The sequence below is a fragment of the Rhincodon typus genome, chromosome 33, assembly GCF_021869965.1.
Source record: "Rhincodon typus isolate 14 chromosome 33, sRhiTyp1.1, whole genome shotgun sequence".
Lineage (NCBI taxonomy): Eukaryota > Metazoa > Chordata > Chondrichthyes > Orectolobiformes > Rhincodontidae > Rhincodon > Rhincodon typus.
In genome coordinates, this window is record NC_063364.1 from 32185721 (window position 1) to 32206536 (window position 20816).

Genomic DNA, 20816 nt, shown 5'->3' on the forward strand with positions numbered 1-20816 from the left:
ATGTTAATCTCATTTGTCATGTCCTTACTATCTTTTAGCTCTCCACTCTCTCACTCTTGCCTTTTAAATTACCTGTGGAACCCCTTGCATTTCTAGTTTACTTCCTGTCATATTTTAATTTCCTTCTTCTGATTAATCCTTTAGTTACTCTGCACCATTCTTTATATTCTGACCAATCATATGGTTTGCCACTTATTTTTGCAAAATTCCACACTTTTCCCTCAGTTTCTACTCTTTAATTTCTTTATTTAACCGCAGATGGGGAGTCCTCCCCTTCAAATTTCTTATCGTAGGAATATACTTAGTCTGAGTACTCTGAAACATCACCAGAATGTCTTCCACTGATTCCCTATTGATTTATTTCCCTAGCCTGGTACACAGTTCACTTTAGTTAGCTCAGCTTTCATAACCACATTGTTGCCTTTATTTACTACTCTAAAATATTAGCCTTAGACTCACTTTTCTACCTTTCAAACAATATATAAAATTCAATTATAATTTGGTTAATGACGAGTCATAACATGTCTAAACAAGTTGGAAAAAATATCAATAAATCCTGAACTACTTCTGCGGATAATAAATGGTCCACTATTTAGTATGATTTTCTCACAACCATCTAGGACAAATCAGTACACTTGATCAGTTCCAACGTTGGATCAAAGAGCCAGCACCTCAAACTTATTCTGACTGTTTTGATCATGTGTACTGTAAGAATATGTTGTGGGATTTCAACTGCTTCATTGTTTCAACTTCTAGTCCCATGCCCTCCGTACAAAGATAGTAGCATTAATGACCATTTCTGCAAGACCTCATAAGGTCAGAAATGGGGATGTTGAATGCAGAGTGTTCAAGTTCTGTTCATAACACCTCAGATTCTGAAGCGGATGGTGCCCACTACTAGCAGGACACGGATAAACTAGTCTGACTGGTGATTCTTCTTTACTATTCAATGAGATCATGGCTGATCTAATAATTCTCAACTCCACCTTCTGGCCTTTTTCTCTACTTTTGATTCCCTTGTTAATTTAAAAATCTGCCTATCTTGTAGTTGGTTGGCTAAATGAGCTGTTTGTTTCGCAGACGTTTTGTTACCATGCTGGGTAACATAATTAGTGCAGCCTCTGACGAAGCACCGTTGTGTCGTGGAAAAACACAATGGCGCTTCATCGGAGGCTGCACTGATGATGTTACCCAGCATGGTAACAAAACATCTGCGAAACAATGAACCAGCTCGGCGAACCAACCAACTACAACATCCACAACCCGAGCTACAAATCTACTCTAAAACCTTAGAGAATCTGCCTATCTTGTCACCATACTTAATGATCAAGTCTTGACAGCTTTCTACAATAAAGAATTCCAGATTCACTCTCCTTAGAGAAAAAATTCATCCAGATTTGTCTATAATGGGCAATCCCTTGCTCTGAGATTATGCCCTCTGGTCCTAGAGTCTCCCACAAGGGGAGACAACCTCTCAGCATTTACCCTGTCAAATCCCCTAAGAATCTTATATGTTTCAATAAGGCCTTCACTCATTCTTCTAAACTCCAATGAGTACAAGCCCAACCTACTCAACCTCCCCTCATGAGAAAGAGGATCAACCTAGTGAACCTCCTCTGGACTGCTCCCAAGCCTGTACACCTTTCCTTAAATAAAGGGACAAAACTATTTATTAGATTGTGACCAGTGCATCCAGCATTTCTGTAGCTACTTCCTTTAATATTCTAGGATGCAATCTATCCAAGGAACGTATGAATCTTTAGTCCCATTGGTTTCTCTAGTACTTTTTCTTAATTGATAGTTCTCATAATTTCGTCTCCCCCTTTTGCCCCTTGATAATTTAGTATCTTTGAAATTCTATTAAAATCTTCTACTACAAAGACTGATATCAGGTATTTTATTTACCTCTTCTGCTACTTCCTGGTTTCTCAATTATTTCTCCAGCCTCACTGCCTGAGGGACCTGATCACTGTTTTCTAGGAGATATTTTACTAAATATATTTATATTAATACATTTCATCAAACCTGCCTCATTTCATACCATTGATCCTAATCATAAAGAATACTTCACATTTTATCAGATGACTTTTTATGAAATGCTTTTATGGAAAATACACACTTTGCAAATTTCTGTTTATATTTTGTATATACTCATTCCTCCTGTTAATCCTTTTTGGGAAGGATTTGGAATCATGATAACATGTTCCAACATTCAATCGGTTCATTCCTACAAATTCTCTACGAAGTTTCTGCCAGTAATGCAGGGAATGTGCTGAGGGAAAGGATGTGTAGATAATTATTAACATCAAATCATCCAACTCAAAGAAAATTTACTAAGAAGATAAAGACTCTCAACATTATCTAGGCAATTTTGCCTGAACTTAACACTGACATTTAGGAAAAAGACTTGAATCTCAATAAGTGTGTTTGTACCTACTCCCTTCCAGGCCACATGCCATCTCAATGTAAACACAAGTCAGCCATTATTTCACTGCCGCTCTGTTCAAAGCCAGGAACACCCTCCCTTACCATCCTTGTGGGAGTACCTTTAACATACAGGCTGCTTTCAAGTCGGTGGCTCAACATCACCTTCGCAAGGGTAACAAGGGATGGACAGTATCACAGCTGTGACAACAATGCCCACATTTTGAGAACTACTTAATAAAAACTATTTCAACATTAATCTTAGGGTTCAGATCAGATAGGAACATGTTCTCTTCCTACATCTGTATTTTTACTCTTAGAATCCCTGCAGTGTAGAAACAGGCCCTTCAGTCCGACAAGTCCACACCAACCCTCAAGAGCATCCCACCCAAACCCATCCCCCTATAATCCAACTAATCTACACATCCCTGAACACTATGGGCAATTTAGCATGGCCAATCCACCTAACCTGCACATCTTTGGACTGTGGGAGGAAACCGGAGCACCCAGAGGAAACCCATGCAGACACGGGGGGAATGTGCAAACTCCACACAGACAGTCACCAGAGGGTAGAATCAAACCGGGTCCCGGGCGCTGTGAGGTCGCAATGCTAACCACTGAGCCACCATGCCGCCCCTTATGATTTCATCCTTGGTCCCTTCCTTTTCCTTATTTATATGTTGCTGTTTGTTGACAATATTCATAAGCACAAGGTCAGCTTTCATGGGCATGGCACCAACACCTAGCTTTACACTTCCTCCAGCCTTCCATCCTTCCCAATCCCTTCACTAATCTAACTCTCTCTACTACACATTCTCCTTCCTGTCCCCCACTCAACTAACAATGCACACTCTTTAGCCACCTGAAACTCCCTCATCCCGCTCACACAGAATATCTTCTCACTTTCAAAAGTCTTAAAAATCTATTTCAATTTTGGTCACCTACCCATCTTCTATATTTTCCAGACTTAAGATATCTTATAGAAAAAAATCTTTTATTTGTACTGCACCTTATCCAGAACATCTTAAGACAATCAGTATTCCTGACATGAGACAGTGCTGATATGTCAACAAAACCTGCAAACATGAAAACAGCAAAGTTCTTCAGAGAGCAGCGAGATGAATGACTTGGGTTACTGCGCTTTGCTAGTGATGCAGATTGAAGTATATTGGCAAGAGCAAAGAGGGAAACCCCTGTGCAATATTTAATAGTTTAAACTGGTAAACAGAGCAACAATTTAGCATCTCAGCTAAATAGACCTCAACCTAAAATATGTGCTTCAAACTAATATGGCAACTGAAAGATCACACAGCTCGACAAAGCAATCGCAGACGGATGTTTGAGGCTTTACAGAGTACTTAGAAAGCGGCAAGGCTTACATTACCTCAGTTGACTTCCTTCAATAGCCAATGACCTCATGAAGAATTCCTTTTGAATAAAGCACCAGTAAAACATTAGCACTTGTGTAATCAAATCCCAGCAAAGATTAGCAGCTTCAGAAGGGGGAGAGATGGACTAAGAGCCACATTCAAAACAAGAACTTACATTTATATAGGCCCTTTAAAACAAAATATTTCAAGGTGCTTCACAGGAGTGATTTTCAAACAAATTTTACACACAAGATATTTGGACATTGTGGTCAAAGAAGTAGGTTCTAAAGAGCATCATAAATTAAGTTGGAGAGCTGGCACATTTTAGGGAGGTAATTCCAAATGCCGGGGCTGAGGCTGTTATAGGCAGGGTCACTAATGGTAGAGAAATGAATTGAAGAACTCAGTTGGAGAAATAGAAGCACTCAATTGATTCTGACGGCAAATTTAATTCAAAGCAGAAAACAATTCTTTATTAAATTGCACACAACTCAAGGATGGCCAAGAGCAGCAAACAATAATGGAAAGGTTTGCATGACAAACAATACATCTCATCAATATGGAATGTTTGCAGTCAGTCCAACACACAACTAAAAACTCATTCATGAAATATTAGCCAAACACATTAAAGGGTAACAAAGGATAAAATGTATTTTACAGGTAAGCTTCTCCACTTGAATGTAAAACATTACAAACAACACACAGTAATATTCCAATAAAGCTCCCAGAAATAACTTCTCCAGATGATCTTCCTATAAACAAAGAAGATTTCATTAATAATCAGCACATTTGATCCATGCCACAGCTTTAATTAATTATTTTAGTATCAATTTTGAAATGGATGTCTCCCTGAAGGAAGAACTAGTGCAGGATATATAGAAGCTAAAAGGTTGGATTTTAAGGGATGGTTTGAAAGGAAGAGAGAGGGCAAAGTTAAGTGGGAGCAGGTTAAGGAAAGAAATTTGAGGCCTAAACTATACAAAACTGTAAACTTAGCAAAGCCACATGAATAGTTGGGAATTGAAAGGAAACGTACTGGTGCATTAGGCAAAAGAGAGATTCTGGCTATGGCAAGTGCTTGGGGATCAGCTGAAATCCAGGAGTGGCTTGATTCCAACACTGGGCATAAATGGAATTGTTTATTTGCTTCCCAGCATTAACAATCTTTAGCTGCAAGGTTGAAACATTCATCTCAAGAAATGCCAGTGAGGATTTTCATTTTTTGAAATGTAGTTACTTAACATTATAGGTCAGGAGGGATGTAATTTTGACACATGCTGAGAACGTGGTAATTGTCACCAATTATCCAACATCACTTAAAACTGGAGAAGATAGTGGCAATGTCACTGGACTAGTAATCCAGAAGCAAATCCTACATCTTCAGCAACTGGGCATACAACTTAGGAGGAAGAATAGGAGTTGCCCATTCGACGCCCCCCATTCCTGTTCTTATATTATTTTGGCTTCAAGTCCACTTTTCTGTCTGCCTCTTATATTCCTTGACTTCATTCTCAGTCAACTAGCTATCTTCCCCTACCTTAAAAAATATTTGGTGACTCTGTACCCACTAATATCTAAAGAAAGAGGGCTCCACAGATTTCACAATCTTCTCAGAGAGAAAAATTCTAATCTCTATCTTATTTGGGAGACCCCTTATTTTTAAACTGTGTCACTCAGTTTCTAGGCTTTTCCAGAAGCAAAATTAAATTCAATTAGTAAAGGTGGAATTGGAAGGTAGTCTCTATAATGGTGACAATGAAATAATCATCAGTTGTCAGAAAACCCATCTGGTTCACTGCACAGAAGGAAATTCTTGCCTTCTCTGATCTACATGCAATAACGTTAACAGTTTTCCAGTCATCTAGCACTTCACCTATGGCCAGAAAGTATTTGAAAATTACTGCTAAGGTCCCAGATATCTCCTCGCTCAGTATCTGCTAATAAACATTTTTTTCCTCTTAATCCTAACCTTTAGGTCCTTTGACATCTATGGTTCATTGGTCTTGGTCCCACTCTTTGCCTTTATGGGAACATGCTTGTCCTGTACTCTTGCTATTTCATCTTCGAATGTTTCCCACTGCCCTGACACGGTTTTACTTGGAAGTAGCTGCCCCTAGTCCACTTGGCAAAACCATACTTGATCTTTGTACAATTAGTCTCTTTCCCCAGTTTACAGCTTTTATTCCCAGCCCATCCTCATCTTTTTCAGTATCTATCCGAAACCCAACTGAGTTATGGTCACTATTTCAAAAATGCTCCTGCACTGACAAACCTCAGAAGTCTGTTAATTTCCAGAAATCAAAGTGGTGAAGGATAGAATTGGAAGTAATCTTTACATACCGTTTTACGCATTTATTTATGGAGTTACATGCTATATACATGCATCTCCTCACCAAAAACCAGAATCTGTTTGTTCCTTTCTATGTTTTATTTTCTAACCAACCTATTCAGAGTTGCAATCACACTTCTGGAGCAGGTGTCCAGAGGGAGGGACACTCCCACTGCACCACAAAGACCCTTAACAATTACATACATTTACCAATCAACCAAATCAAATAACAGAGATGTTATTACACACCTCTGGAATACATGGGTTCTTCGTGACAATCAACAATGGATTCATGATCATCATTAGACTCTTACTTCCAGATTTATACTGAATTCCAATTTCAACATCTGTAATGGTGGGATTCGAACCAAGTCCCTGGAACATTACTTGGGTCTCTGGATCAATAGTCAAGTGATAATACCACTATGCTATCGCATTCTTACCCTCTGGACGAGGTGGGACTTGAACAGCTAATTCCCACCACCTGAATGCAATTAAATAAAATTACTTTTCATTAACAAGGTCATGAGTCTGAGAGGTTTAAGGAGGTAATCCAGGTCTTAGGTTCCAAGCAGCCGAGGCACAGCCACTTCTGGTGGAACAATTAAAATCAAAGAACATCAAAAGGCCACAATTAGAGGAGCGTAGAGATTTCAGATGATTTTGCGTTGGAACAGTTTGCAAAGATAAGGAAGTCAAGGGTCATGAAGTGTTTTGAAAACTAGGGTCAGGATTTTAATATTGAGGCACTGCCAAACAACTAGCATTATTGGTGACTTGGGGTGCCGAGTAGTACAAACAAGTGCATCAGAGCCCCCTGTCAGATTAATCACTTCATAATATTCTGAAATGTTTTTAATTTTGATTTTATTGTAACACTTATTGGTTGTCCAGCTTTTGCCGATAGTTCACCATCATTAAAAGCTCATCATAACCTGGCAATCCCCTCAATCAAATAATGGTGGGTAAAGCAAGTAGCACAGATGTCTTTAAGGGAGTTTAGATAAGTACAGGATGGAGAAAGGAACAAAAGCATATGCTGCTGGGTGAAATAGGGAAAGAGTAAGACTATGTAGAACATAATCCCAGCACGGATATGTTCAGTCTCCTGGCCTGTTTATTTGTTGAATGTTTTATATAACAGGCTGGCAATGGGCCAGTGGAGCTCTACCTCTTATGTCAATTGCTGTTTTGTGCCACGAAGTAAGCACCATATCCAGAGCTTTCTTCTGAAAGTCACCAAGTTCTTGCATCTGAGAAGGAGTCACAGCCACTGCCTGCTGATAATTAAACATGCGAATCTGTTTGGGACTGAATACAACCTGCCAAAGAAAGGATAAAGGGAATTAGGAAACACCAAATAAAAAATCCCAGTATACTTAGTGACAAATTGGACTGGAAGCAACTTTAATGACCTGTCATAAAATTGACCCTGGAGTTAAAGATAGAGTCATAACTAGATGATCCAGGTTTGAGTGGAGACCAATGTTGAATTGCTTGGTCTCAATCAATGCAGTGGTGTGGGTGCTGTCATTTGACCTGAATGCCACTGGGTTACGCAAGAGAAAATTTTCTCACGGCTTCTGTTTCCTGATCATTTTTCCTCCTGAAAACTCACGTACCAGTCTGTAACATTCAGGCCATTGGAGATCCTGCTAACTCACCTTCAAGATTCATAGATGACAAATCACGAAAGACCACACAGTGGTAGGCATCTGTAGAATGTACTGTGCTCTGGTATGATTTCACCTTGAGCATTGTGTTCAATTCAAGTCAACAAGACAAACGGAAACATTCAAATTGTTGGTACCTGTGCAAAGATTCACAGTGCTGATCCTGAGTTTAAAAGGCCATGAGAAAAGATAGGAGCACTTGGGCTCTTTAGTCTGGAAAAATATGCATTTGATCATGTTAAAGAAGGACAAACAACAGTTTTGTGAAACAGAAAAAAAATCAGGAATATTACTTATAATGAAATTGAGACAGCAGGATGAGTCATCATGGATTGAAATTATAAAAAGCACATTTAGACCTAATTTTAAGAAAGAATTATCAATGGCTACAAGAGATTTCCAGATGTGAGGTGGAGGGAAAATTCCTAGAATACTTTAGGGAATAATTAGATTCTGCAGTAGAAAATTTACAGTCTTCTCAACAGACAGTATGAAATGGGCCAAATGGCCCTAATCATCTGTAATTATTCTGTGGCCATGTGAAAAATCTTTCCATCAAAGTCAACAGTTTCAGAAAAGAAATAAATTCAAGCAAATAAAATTCTATATTTTAATTATTTAAAATTTTAATTTAATTACATTATATGGATTGAAGGATAATGTTCCACACTTACTGAAAATTTCTTTGGCGGGATACTAGCAATAGCAACAGGAGTGAGTCCTTCAATTTGTTCTTTAACCAGAGCTGACAGTATAATATCTGGTAGTCCAGCTATTAAAGTGAGGAAGAGGGAGTGAGAGTAAAATACTAATTGTAAGACTGTAAGTACGTTCAGTCAAGCAGTAACTGTTATACCCTATTACAGGCCTTCCTTTTTAATTTTCCGTGAACCCCATTTCCACCCACTCTTTCCCTAGCTCTGTAGCTGCTTATAAACTATTTAATCTCCAACATCTTCCAGTGTTGAGAAAAGATCAATTGAAACTTTAACTCAACTGCTCCTCCATAGATGCTGCCTGACCCACGTTTCCAACATTTTCTGTTTTTAATCTTAGATTTCTAGCATCTACAATGTTTTGCTTTTGCTCATATATAGTGGAAGGCTATAAAAACTGAAAGGACTATGGAGAAATCAGAAACAAAAACAGAAATTGCTGGAAAAGCTCAGCAGGTCTGGCAGCATCTGTGGAGAGAAATCAGAGTTAACGTTTCACGACTAGTGACTGATTCTCAGAACTCAAGTTCTTCAGTTCTAATGAAGAGTCACTCAACCCGAAACGTTAACTCTGATTTCTCTCCACAGATGCTGCACCTTCTGAGCTTTTCCAGCAATTTCTGTTTTTGTTTGTTGTTGTTGTGGAAGTCTGTAAGGTGGTTCAATACGTTGTGAATTGGCATGCAGGGGCAGCAGCATCAAGGCCCCAAAAGAGATAAATCTTTATTTAAAATTTCATTCTGCTGTTTAAACATAGGAGATTTCTTATTAATGTTGTTCAGCTACATGATGTTTTCACTTTTTTTGGATCCCAGCACCCATGTTATCAAGGACTTCCACTATTTTATACATGTTCCTATTACAGTTCAACAATACCTGAAAACATCATGCTCCATCATTTTTTAGCTATCCCTATCCTTCACCCTAAGATCCTTGTTTCCCAACAGCAATCATTCAAATTACCCCAAGCTTCTGTCACCTCCACAAGACAACACATTTTCACACAATGGAGAGTGAGAAACTGAAACTCTTTCCTGTCAAAGGTTGTGAATGCTGGGGGTCAACTAAAACATCAAGATTTAGGTTTGATAGATTTTTGCTCAAGTTAGTGCACTAAGGGATATCGGTCAAAGGTGGGTAAATGAATTGAGATACATATCAGCAGGATCTAACTGAATGACAGAACAGGCTCCAGCACTACTGAGTATTCAGTTCTGTGAAAAGAATTAAAGGACTTGGACTTAAATAGTATCTTCTAAGAAATTGGCAAGTCACAAAACATTTTACAGCAAATTAAATATCTTTCTGAAGAGTAGTCATTGTTGTAATATAGGAAACATGGCAGCCAAATTGTACATTGCAAAGTTCTGCAAATAGCAGTACGATACATCACCACATAACCTGTTCTTCCAGACATGGTGGTGTGTGTGGAAATCTTTCTTAACAAGCAATGATGTTTAAATTTATGAGAAAGTTAAAATAACTGTTTAAATAGTGATTGCTTGCCTGCAATAGAACCAATTTCAGTGAATTCTTCAGATCTCCACCGGCTGACTTCTCCAAATGTCCGAGAGTGAGCGACAAGTTTGGCCAGGGCTGCCAGCTGCTGCTCATCACAGGACAGGCTGAGTCTTCCAATCCACAGAACTGCCATACTGAGACAAACCAGCACAACACAACACAGCAACTCACCATTGTGTCCAATTTAGAAATAAAGGTTCTTTTTCAATTAAGCAGAAGAAAGAAATACAATTTTAAACCATTTGATAAAACAAAAAGGACAAAAGAATTTGAAACTAACACAATAATTATTAATCATTAATATTTAACAGATGTTACATAGAAATGCGTAAAATGTATGTGGCAGAAATAGTCTATGCTAGTGTTTGAACTCCTAAGTCCCCTTCCACCCGATTTCTTTGTCTGGAGTTAGGTCACAGATCAGCCAAGATGTCAGCAAACAGGTTCCAGGAACTTTATGGTCTATCCCTATGTAACACTCACATAATAAAGCCTCATGGAATATAAATGCATGGGTACTTGATTTTAAAAACAAAAGTAGCTGAGAAGTCAGGTGATTTTCCTTGCCTGGAACTGCACAGAGCTCTTGAGCTACTGCTCATGTTTGGAAAAGTCATCAAAATGCAAACAGGCTTTCTGGTTACTGTATATCTTTGAGAAATCATTAAAATGCAAAAGACCTTTGCTGTGGCTAATGGCTGCCCTGCTTCAAATCTCTCTCTCGCCCTACCACCCCCAACCAAAATCTGCACTCATGCAATTTAAACCAGCACATAGCAGACATGCTGGTGTCAGCAAATAGAGCTTTAAATAAATTGTTATCACAATGCTGCATGCAGACCTTTCGGCTTTGGAATTGAATTCTACAGAATGTGTGCAAAAAATCCTCTACTTTATCAGACTGAGGGTAGAATGTGGGAGGACACCCATTGTGAAAAAATAGGTGCAACACGAACCCTATTTTTTCACAATGGTCAGTCATCAGAAACCATTTGTGCGGACAATGAACAGAAACACGCCAGTCATATGACAGAAACTAGATTACAGAGCAGACACTCAGTAAGGCACATTTTTGGGGCATCAAGACAAAGATTCAGACCAGAAAATGAACACGAACCATCAATAGGCAGAGAATTTGAGTTAGCCTTTATCTCTCTAATGTGATGAACACAAACTAGGTCTTTGCTATGGAGGTTCAACTGCACCTCAGTTGGGTAGTAAAACAGAAATCTTTAATAAACACAACTGGTTCTCTTGAGATTGTGTGTGTATGTGTTTGTCTGCATGAGTATCTGAATGAAGGTGGTTGCAAATATATTCAGGTGCTGAATAATAAATGTTTATTTTTTAAAGCCTACAACTAAACCTGGATGTCCTCACACATTCTACCTTTCGTAAACGTGCGGCATTCTACAGCAGTCAGAGTAAAAAGTACTTTACTTTTAAAACACATCAGTATTCAATTAGTTGAGAGATGGTAAACAAGAGAAGTGTTACTATCATCTCCGACCTGTCTGTTATACTTATTCCTATTGGAAATCAAGCCACAAACATGGTCCCAGCTCAGCCTTCTACCTTGTCAGCTGCCTTGTGTTTGGAACTATTAACATGCAAAAACACAAGGAATGCTAGAATTCTGACTCACCTGTATCAGATTCATACCCCAGAATGTAATTTCGATGGTGCTTACCTAAATTGCATCGGGTCTATTGCAGAGATATCTGCTTGTTTGATGCCACAGATGAGGTGCCCCAGAGCTACCAAGCTGACAGAATCCAGTTCATTTATCCTGCGCCTGTTCACCCGCAGGAAGGATGTAAACAGTATAGTGAGCTGGAACAAATATCAGATTCTCCCTTAGAAGTGCAGAAATTCATTCAATTTCACTTGTAGCAAAACAAAGACCATACAGTCATTTTTTTGTACTTGTCCACTTTGTGGCCCTAACCCTATCTCAGATTCACCCACTATAGCCCATCATACCCATGCCAGCTCTTCAATTAGATACTCCTACTTTTTACGATAACACTTCAAAATTTCTCAATTTCAAGCATTTATCCAATTTCATTTGGAAAGTAACCAATGAATTGCCTTCCTTTCAGACAGCACATTACGAATCATTAGGAATGTCTTTAAAGGGAGTGAGTGGTAGTGAGGTTAGGGAGTAAATGTAGTTTACAGACTGGACAGAATGCATGGCGTTCTAATGGCAACCTTTCAACTCAGTCTGTTGCTCTGCTTATGGGTATTAGACAGTAATTAGGACCAGGATCCCTAGAACATCGTCTCTCCACTCAATGGATTAAATGTCAATTGTTGTATCTACATTGCCAGACATCAACTTAGTCAGGACATACTTTGAATCAAATCTGGGACCTGGGCTAGTCAGTTCAGTGCAACACCCACTGATATAGCCAGCTGAGCCACCAGGAAAACCATAAAGATTTAAATAGATAAGCATCACGTACAACCACCAAAGGTTACCAAATGTGCAGCTGAAGCAATAGCTACGTTGTTTCAAGATGCAGATTAGTCAACTTGATGAAGCAGGCATTGTATATTGGGCACACACTAACAGGTTAGTTTTTACCATGTCCACATACAGCTCAGTACACATGCTGATTGTGGCAGTGCTGTGTCAGCCATGGCTCAATTAGTTGCACTCTCATGTCTGAGTCAGAAGATTTTGGATTCAAGTCCCAAGAAATCTAGGCTGAGGGAGTGCTGTACTTTTGGAAGTATTGTCTTTCAGATGAGATGTCATTCCAAGGATAGTTTGCCCTAAGGAGAACAAAAGCAATCCCTTGACACTATTTCAAAGAATAGCAGGGGAGTTCTGCCTGGTATCCTGGGCAATATTTATCCTTCAAATAATGTTGCAAAAAACAGATCATCTGATCATTAACACACTGCTGTTTATGACAGCTTCCTACTCACAAATTGGCCACGAGATTTCCAACAGTGATGACTAATCAAAACTACATCAGTGACTGTAATTTGGATGTCTTGAAGTCATGTAAGTTGCTACAGAAATGAAAATCTTTGTTTTTCAGTTTCATTAATCAACAGGCACAAGCTACCTTCTTCCTGTTCCATTCTGCTATTTTACCCAGAGCCATCACTGCTCCAAGGTCCGACAAGTCCAACCTTGTTAAATCCTTTTCTGTGAACTGAGTCGCTACTCGTCCCAGCTGCTCAATCACCTTGGGTGGCATTGCCGACACGGGTCTATAAATCTGAGAGAACAGAGTTATTCTGTAATGAAGGCTACGCATTATGAGGGACTTACCAAAACTGAGCGATTACACATTGCAAGAAAGACTGACCAACCTGTGGCTTTTTTCTCTGGAAAAGAGAAGGCTAAGCTGAGATCTGACAGCGGTTTGAAAGATTATCAAAGGATTTGACAGTGTAATAGATATTTCTACATGCGAAAGAGACCATAACTAGGGTCCATAAATGTAAGATAGTCACTGAAAAATCCAATTGGAATTCAAGAGAAATTGGTACTAACATTGAATTTGCTACCACATAAGTTAGTTCAGTCAATCAAAATAGATGCATTTACAGGAGAAAGACCCTAAGAGACAGAAGCAAAATTAGGCCAATTGACCTTTCGAGTCTGCTCTGCCATTCAATCATTAGCTGCTATGTTTCTGAACCTGTTTCTCCTGCCTTCTCCCCATAACCCTTGATTCCCTTACTAATCAAGAACCTATCTGTCTCTGTCTTAAAGACAGGACGGAACAAATGGAATGAAAGAAAGGAATAAAAGCTTCTTGTCAACTTAAAACCAAATCAGCATCAAAGCACTTAGTTACCCTGATGGCCAAGTTTTGCACAAATTGAATAAGCGGCTGCTGAAATGCACATACTAAAACATTACCAGATTCAGTACCAGACTGATATGAATAGGTGATGTCAGGTGAAGCAACCAGTGGAATATTACATTTGGCTATAATGCCTCCAGGAAGAACAAAGATCAGCCAATGTTGCCTCTTGTGGCTGCTCTCTACTAAAGCATGAGGATTTTGAGTTGGTTATGTGTATGGGAGGGTCCATTAGCACTCATAGTCTCAGGTTATATGTGAAGAATAGGTACCTGAGCAAGCATATGAAGGACGTTCACCAATGAACTCCAAAAAGCATAAAGATACTCCAAAAAATTATCAGCATCTTTATGAGCACAACAAATTATAATGAAATGAGAGTTGTATGGAAAAACAGAGAAAATCAGCCCACTCGCCCCAAAAGGTCCATGCTAGTGTTTCTGCCCCATGAAATCTTGTCTAACACTACTTCATTTCACCCCATCAGAATAACCTTTGCTTCTTTTCTCCCCCAAATACTTAGCCAGCTTCCACTTAAACACACTGAGTTTCCTGTTCTACAAAGCCAAATACCACATCATGTAATATTTTTACCTGCTTAACCCTCTCCAAGAGCTGAAATAGTTCAAATGACTGGAAGTGAGGATCTTGACCAAACAATTCCAAGCAGCTGATGAAGTCATCATTGGACATGCCGGTCAACAAATCAATTGTCCATGCGGATGGAAGGGTCGTCCGGACTGCATTGCAGCTCAGGACAAGGTCTAGCAGAAGACAAGTAATATTAGCAGTCAATATTTGCCAAGTACTTTCATCTTATTTTTTTTAATCTCCCTGACCATTGTACACTGTTTGTCAGGAAAAGATCACTTGATAACAAGTTGAATCCCCTTCCACTTGACACCCCACTCTTTACTGTGCAGCTCCAGCACTGGGTTCAAGGTAGCAGTGACAGAAGCTGGCTTGAAGAACATGCACAGCCTGAAAAAACATTTTCTTTAGCATAAATCCTGATGCAAACTGCAATCCTACAGGTCAAGATACAGTATCTTAAAAAAGGAAAGAGAAGCGAAGAAGCTGAGGGGTTTGAGGAGGAGTTCCAGAACTTAGGACCAAGGAAACTGAAGGTGTAAATTCCAAATACAACATGACCAGTCTCACCATTTTTGGTCTGTAGCTGCCTGGCACTGAGAAGTTCGGCTGAGGTTTGCAATAATATTTGTTGTTTTCTGAAGAGATCGTCAAGATCAGAATTCTCCATTTTCTGCAGGCAAGTAGAACCAAAGTCACTTTCTTCCCAATGTTTTTGGCTGTGAAATAACATCTCAATCCTCTCCATGATCAAAACATCCTGAAACCACAAAAGCATGAAATGGATTACATTTTCTACTTACTATATCCAATAGTTGAATCTTCTCACTACATTGATGGGGAATCTTTAATCAGTCAGCAGGCACACTTGATGCAGATCTAAGCACTTCCTTCTACACTGAATCACTGCCCCCACCTCACACTGATCTTTTTCAAATTACTAATTCACATACACTGGCATCTCCCTTGCCAATGATCCAGGTGCTCCAACAATCCTGCAATCTCTTTCCCAGTTCTGCTGTATCTTTGCAACCACCCCCTCACATTGCCTCCTTCCCAAAGTTTTCCAAATGTACAATCCACCTCCCCACAAAATTATCCTCCCAACACTACCAAACTACACAGAGTTCCATCCTTGAACTGCTACAAGCACTGTCTACAACGTAGCTCCTATACATGTGCAATAGTGCACAAAATACTTTTCTTCATACACTGGTCTTCACTTAGACATTAAATACGGAGTCACATCACACACTATTTACTGTATAGAACTTTTGACCTTTCTGTCCTGCAGACTGGAAAAGTCAGTCAGTCATTGCCAGAAAAACACAAAGTATTCTTAGGAAGATAGGAACAGGAGGAAGCTGTTCAACCTCTTGACAGCATTCTGCCATTCAACTCGAATACAGTTGGCCTGTAACTCAATTCCATTTACCAGCCTTTGCTTCATAGCCCTGAATATTCTTTCCTCAGAAAAATCTGCCTACGCCTTAATTTTAAATTTTTCAATTGATTTCCAGGCAACATAGCTTGTGTGAGAAAGGCAGTTTCTGATTCCTACTATCCTTCCTATAAGGAAGTGCCTCCTGACATCATCCCTGAATAGCTTAGTTCTAGTTTTAAGCTTCTGGCCCTTTGTTCTGGACTCCCTACCTCACTAGAGGAAATAATTTCTCTTTATCAATCCTATTAAATCCTTTAAGTATAATACCACAACTACATCACCTCTTAATGTTCTATAATGAGGGAAGTACAAGACAAACATCTATGTAATCTGTTCTAATAATTTACCGCTTTGAGCCCCAGTGTTACTGTGATAAATCTGTGCTGCAATCATTCCCAAAGTCAATAAAGCCTTCCAGAAGTGTGGTGTTTAGAAATGCAGTTAGCACAAATGTGGTCAAATCAGAATTTATACATTTTAATGATTATTAGAGACTTTTACCTGAGGAATCTTCTGTAAATCATCAATTGAAAGGAAGAAAACCAAGCGGTCTACCTTATCCAAGGTCAGTGAGGTCCAACTTGTTGTAACACTGGAAAAATGAAAATAACTTTAAATTACATTAACGGAGGTGTTTCATATACCTTGTTATTAAAATTAGACAACTTTATGCCAGAGTTTGATATTAAACTCTCATAAATCCTATTAAAAAGGTTTTAGAAAAGCATGTCCCGAAATTGAAGTTTGGCCACGGCTACTAAAAATTCCATTGTCTCATATTTGTAACTTTACAGCTGATCTACTGCTGAAACCTTCATTAAAACTTTAGTTAGCTCCATACTTGACAACTTTAATAAACCTGGCTGCCCTCCCACACTCTACCCTCCACAAATCTGTAGCATTCATAACACTTGGACCATGTTCGGTTCACCAATCATCCCTGTGCATGCTAACATAAGCTGGCTAACAGTTAAGCAATGCCTCAAATCTAAAACTGTCATCATTGTTTTCAAAATCCTCCATGATCTTACACCTCTCCATCTCTAATCTCCTCCAGACCGATTAACTCCAAGATACCTACACTCCTCTCATAATGGCCAATTTTAATTTTTCTGTCACTAGTGGCCATGGCTTCAGCTGCAATGGCCCTGAGCTCTGGAATTCACTCCATTAATTACTCCATTTCTCTACCTGCTTTTATCCCTTTAGACATTCGCAAACCTCTGATCATGCTTTGACTAATGTGCACTAATACCTTCTCGTGTGGCATATCTTGTTTTAGAATACCATTATGAAGGTTCTTGAGATGTTTATTACTTTACAGGCTCTATATAAACATTTTTTGTAATAAAACTGGATATAGAAAATTCCTTTGCTAACTTGGTGACAGCATTAACACATTCGTTACTAAAATCTCACACACACTTGAATTCAAATGTATCATGGGATCGGTCGTCTAGAAAATTTCTGCAATTGTAGACAGGAGAATATCGGCTTGACTGTTATATTGGAGTGGCACAAAACATTATACTACCGGCACAGGTCTCATAGTCATACGATTTGCCTGATATATATTAAAATACTGCATCCATTTGTTCTTCCTGCCAACTTTAATTACAATTTCCTATTTCTACATTTATAACAGATGCAGCCTATTTAAGCATCACAGTAAAATTACAACTTCCAGTCAGTGGTGGGATGTGTGCAGTGCTTCTTAGTCTTGTAGCTTCTCAATCTGTATTGATGGAAAGCTTCTAATATCCAAAGAACTCCACTTCCCAAATAGTAGTGTGCTTTGTTTTTTAACTATTAAATAGCATTAAATTGCAATATAATTTAACTATGGAGAGAGCATCTGAGCTTCAAATGAGGACTAATCTGTGTTTGCATGCACTAGGTTAATTCTTACCCTTAAGTCTGGTCCGTCATTAAATTAGATCATGGCTGATGTGCAGTTCAACTCTTATCTTTCTGCCTTAGTTCCATATTCCTTAATACCCTTACTTAAGGCTATCCATCAATCTCCAATTTAAAAGCTCAAACTGGCCCCTAGCATCGGTCCTTTAAGATGGAGCTTTTACATTTCCACTACACTTTGAGAGAAAACTTGCTTCCTGATGTTATTCCTATTTGATCTAGCTCAAGGTCATGTTCCCCGGGTTTTTACTTCCCAGTGCCAAGAAAGAGATTGCTTAGATCTACCTTATTGAATTTATTTTTTTCAACATATGAAACATCTCAATCAGAACCAACATCAATCTCCTATACTCCAGGGCATAGAATGTTTTGTTTTTCACTGCTGCTCTATATTGCATGGATATTTTGTTTAGAAACAACTTGGGATATCTCCTAAAAGAAAACCGTTCAACATTTTAATTTTGTTTGTCCAAACTGGGTTTTGACTCAGCTATTTCAACCAATGAGTTGGAGGAAATGTGCGACTTGTAGGAGATTTAGTCCAACATACTTCAACACAACCTGTTTTTGGGTTAAGGTCAGGAACAAGAAAGGAGCAGTCACTTTGTTGGGGTTTTTTTACAGACCCCCTAATAGTTGCAGAGAAGTGGCGGAGCAGATTGGGAGGCAGATACTGGAAAGGTGCAGAAGTCACAGGGTTGTAGTCATGGGTGACTTCAACTTTCCAAATATTGATTGGAAACTTTTTAGTTGTAATAGTTTAGATAGAGCGGATTTTGTCCAGTGTGTTCAGGAAGGATTCCTGACAGTACGTAGATAGACCAACACGAGGAGAGGCCACTTTGGATTTGGTGCTTGGCAATGAACCGGGCCAAGGGTTAGACCTGTTGGTAGGAGAGCATTTTGGCGGTAGTGATCATAACTCTGTTACTTTTACAACAGTTATGGAAAAGGATAGGTACATACAAGCAGGGTAAGGTTTATAATTGGGGGAAGGGTAATTACAATTCTGTTAGGCAAGAACTGGGTAACACAAAATGGGAACAGATGCTGTTGAAATGTGGAGATTGTTTAAGGAATGCATACTGCGAGTACTCAATATGTTTGTCCCTAGCAGGCAGGAAAAATGCGGTCGAGTGAGGGAGCCTTGATTCTCAAGAGAGGTCGAATGACTGGTTAAGAGGAAGAAGGATGCTTATATAAGGTTTAGGAAACAAGGAATGGAAAAGGCTCTAGAGGGATACAAGTTATCCAGGAAGGAGCAGAAGGAAGGGCTTAGGAGAGCTAGAAGGGGGCATGAGAAAACCTTGGCAGATAGGATCAAGGAAAACTCCAAGGCTTTTTACACGTACGTGAGGAATAAGAGAATGACCAGAGAAAGGGTAGAGCCGATCAAGGATTGTAAAGGGAATTTGTGCACGGAGCCTAAAGAGATAGGAGAGGTCCTTAATGAATACTTTTCTTTGGTATTGACAACTGAGAGGGACCTAGTTGTAGAGGAGGACAGTGTGAAACAGGCTGTAGGCTAGAAGAGGTCGATGTTAGTAAAGAAGATGTACTAGAAATTTTCAGGAACTTGAAGATTGATAAGTCCCCCGGGCCTGATGGGATTTATCTAACGATTCTATGGGAAGCGAGGGAAGAGATCGCAGGGCCTTTGGCGATAATCTTTTCATCCTCACTGTCCATGGGTATAGTGCCGGAAGATTGGAGAGAGGCAAACGTCATTCCCTTGTTCAAAAAAGGTAATAGGGATAACCCGGAAATTACAGGCCAGTTAGTCTTACGTCAGTGGTGGGCAAATTATTGGAAAGGGCTCTGAGAGATAGGATTTATGATCACTTGGAAAGGCACAGTTTCATTCGTGATAGTCGGCATGGATTTGTGAGGGGTAGATCATGCCTCACAAACCTTACTGAATTCTTTGAAGAGGTGACCAAACACGTGAATGAAGGTAGAGCAGTGGATGTGGTATACATGGATTTAAGTAAGGCGTTTGATAAGGTTCCCCATGGTAGGCTCATGCAGAAGGTAAGGAGGCACGGGATAGGGGGAAATGTGGCAGATTGGATTCAGAATTGGCTGACCCTTACAAGACAAAGGGTGGTAGTGGACGGAAAATATTCAACATGGTGCTCAGTTACGAGTGGTGTACTACAAGGATCTGTTCTGGGTCCTCTTCTATTTATGATTTTTGTAAATGATTTGGATGAAGGAGTGGAAGGGTAGATTAGTAAGTTCGTGGACAATACGAAGGTGGGTCGAGTTGTGGATAGGGCTGTTCTTGGTTACAAAGGGACATTGATAATATGTTGAGCTGGGCTGAGAAGTGGCAGATAGAGTTTAACCCTGAAGAGTGTGAAGTGATTCATTTTGGAAGGACAAACTTGAAAGCAGAATACAGGGTTAAGGGAAAGATTCTTGGCAGTGTGGAGGAGCAGAGGGATCTTGGGGTTCATGTCCACAGTTCCCTGAAAGCTGCCACTCAGGTGAAAAGAGTTGTTAAGAAGGCATATGGTGTGTTAGCTTTCATTAATAGAAGGATTGAGTTCAAGAGCCGTGAAGTTACGCTCCAGCTATACAAAAGCTTGGTTCGGCCACATCTTGAGTATTGTGTCCAGTTCTGGTCACCTCATTACAGGAAAGATGCGGAAGCATTGGAAAAGGTGCAGAGGAGATTTACCAGGATGTTGCCTGGAATGGAGGGAAGGTCTTATGAGGAAAGGTTGAGAGAGAGCTAGGGCTTTTCTCTTTAGAACGACGAAGGATGAGAGGTGAATTGATAGAGGCATACAAAATTATCAGAGGTATAGATAGAGTGGACAGCCAGAGACTTTTTCCTAGGGTGGAGGTAGCTAATATGAGGGGGCATAGTTTTAAAGTGAGTGGAGGTAGATATAGGGGAGACGTCAGAGATAAGTTCTTTACTCAGAGTGTGGTCGGGGCGTGGAATGCTTTGCCGGAGAGGGTAGTGCAGTCGGCCTCATTAGGGGCATTTAAG

General features: G+C 39.5%; 1 protein-coding gene across 1 annotated transcript in view; it reads right to left on the reverse strand.

The window, feature by feature from the left end:
- Positions 1 to 4331: 4331 nt before the first annotated feature.
- Positions 4332 to 20816, reverse strand: part of strc1 (stereocilin 1) — a 54600-nt gene continuing 38115 nt past the window's right edge. The window contains exons 19-27 of the mRNA XM_020534306.2: positions 16400 to 16490; positions 15025 to 15214; positions 14458 to 14627; positions 13114 to 13269; positions 11724 to 11866; positions 10019 to 10167; positions 8471 to 8568; positions 7295 to 7445; positions 4332 to 4546 (exon numbers count right to left, since the gene is read on the reverse strand). Of these exons, the coding sequence (XP_020389895.2) occupies positions 4449 to 4546; positions 7295 to 7445; positions 8471 to 8568; positions 10019 to 10167; positions 11724 to 11866; positions 13114 to 13269; positions 14458 to 14627; positions 15025 to 15214; positions 16400 to 16490 (1246 nt within the window). The 3' untranslated portion in view covers positions 4332 to 4448. The remainder of the gene's footprint in view (positions 4547 to 7294; positions 7446 to 8470; positions 8569 to 10018; positions 10168 to 11723; positions 11867 to 13113; positions 13270 to 14457; positions 14628 to 15024; positions 15215 to 16399; positions 16491 to 20816) is intronic.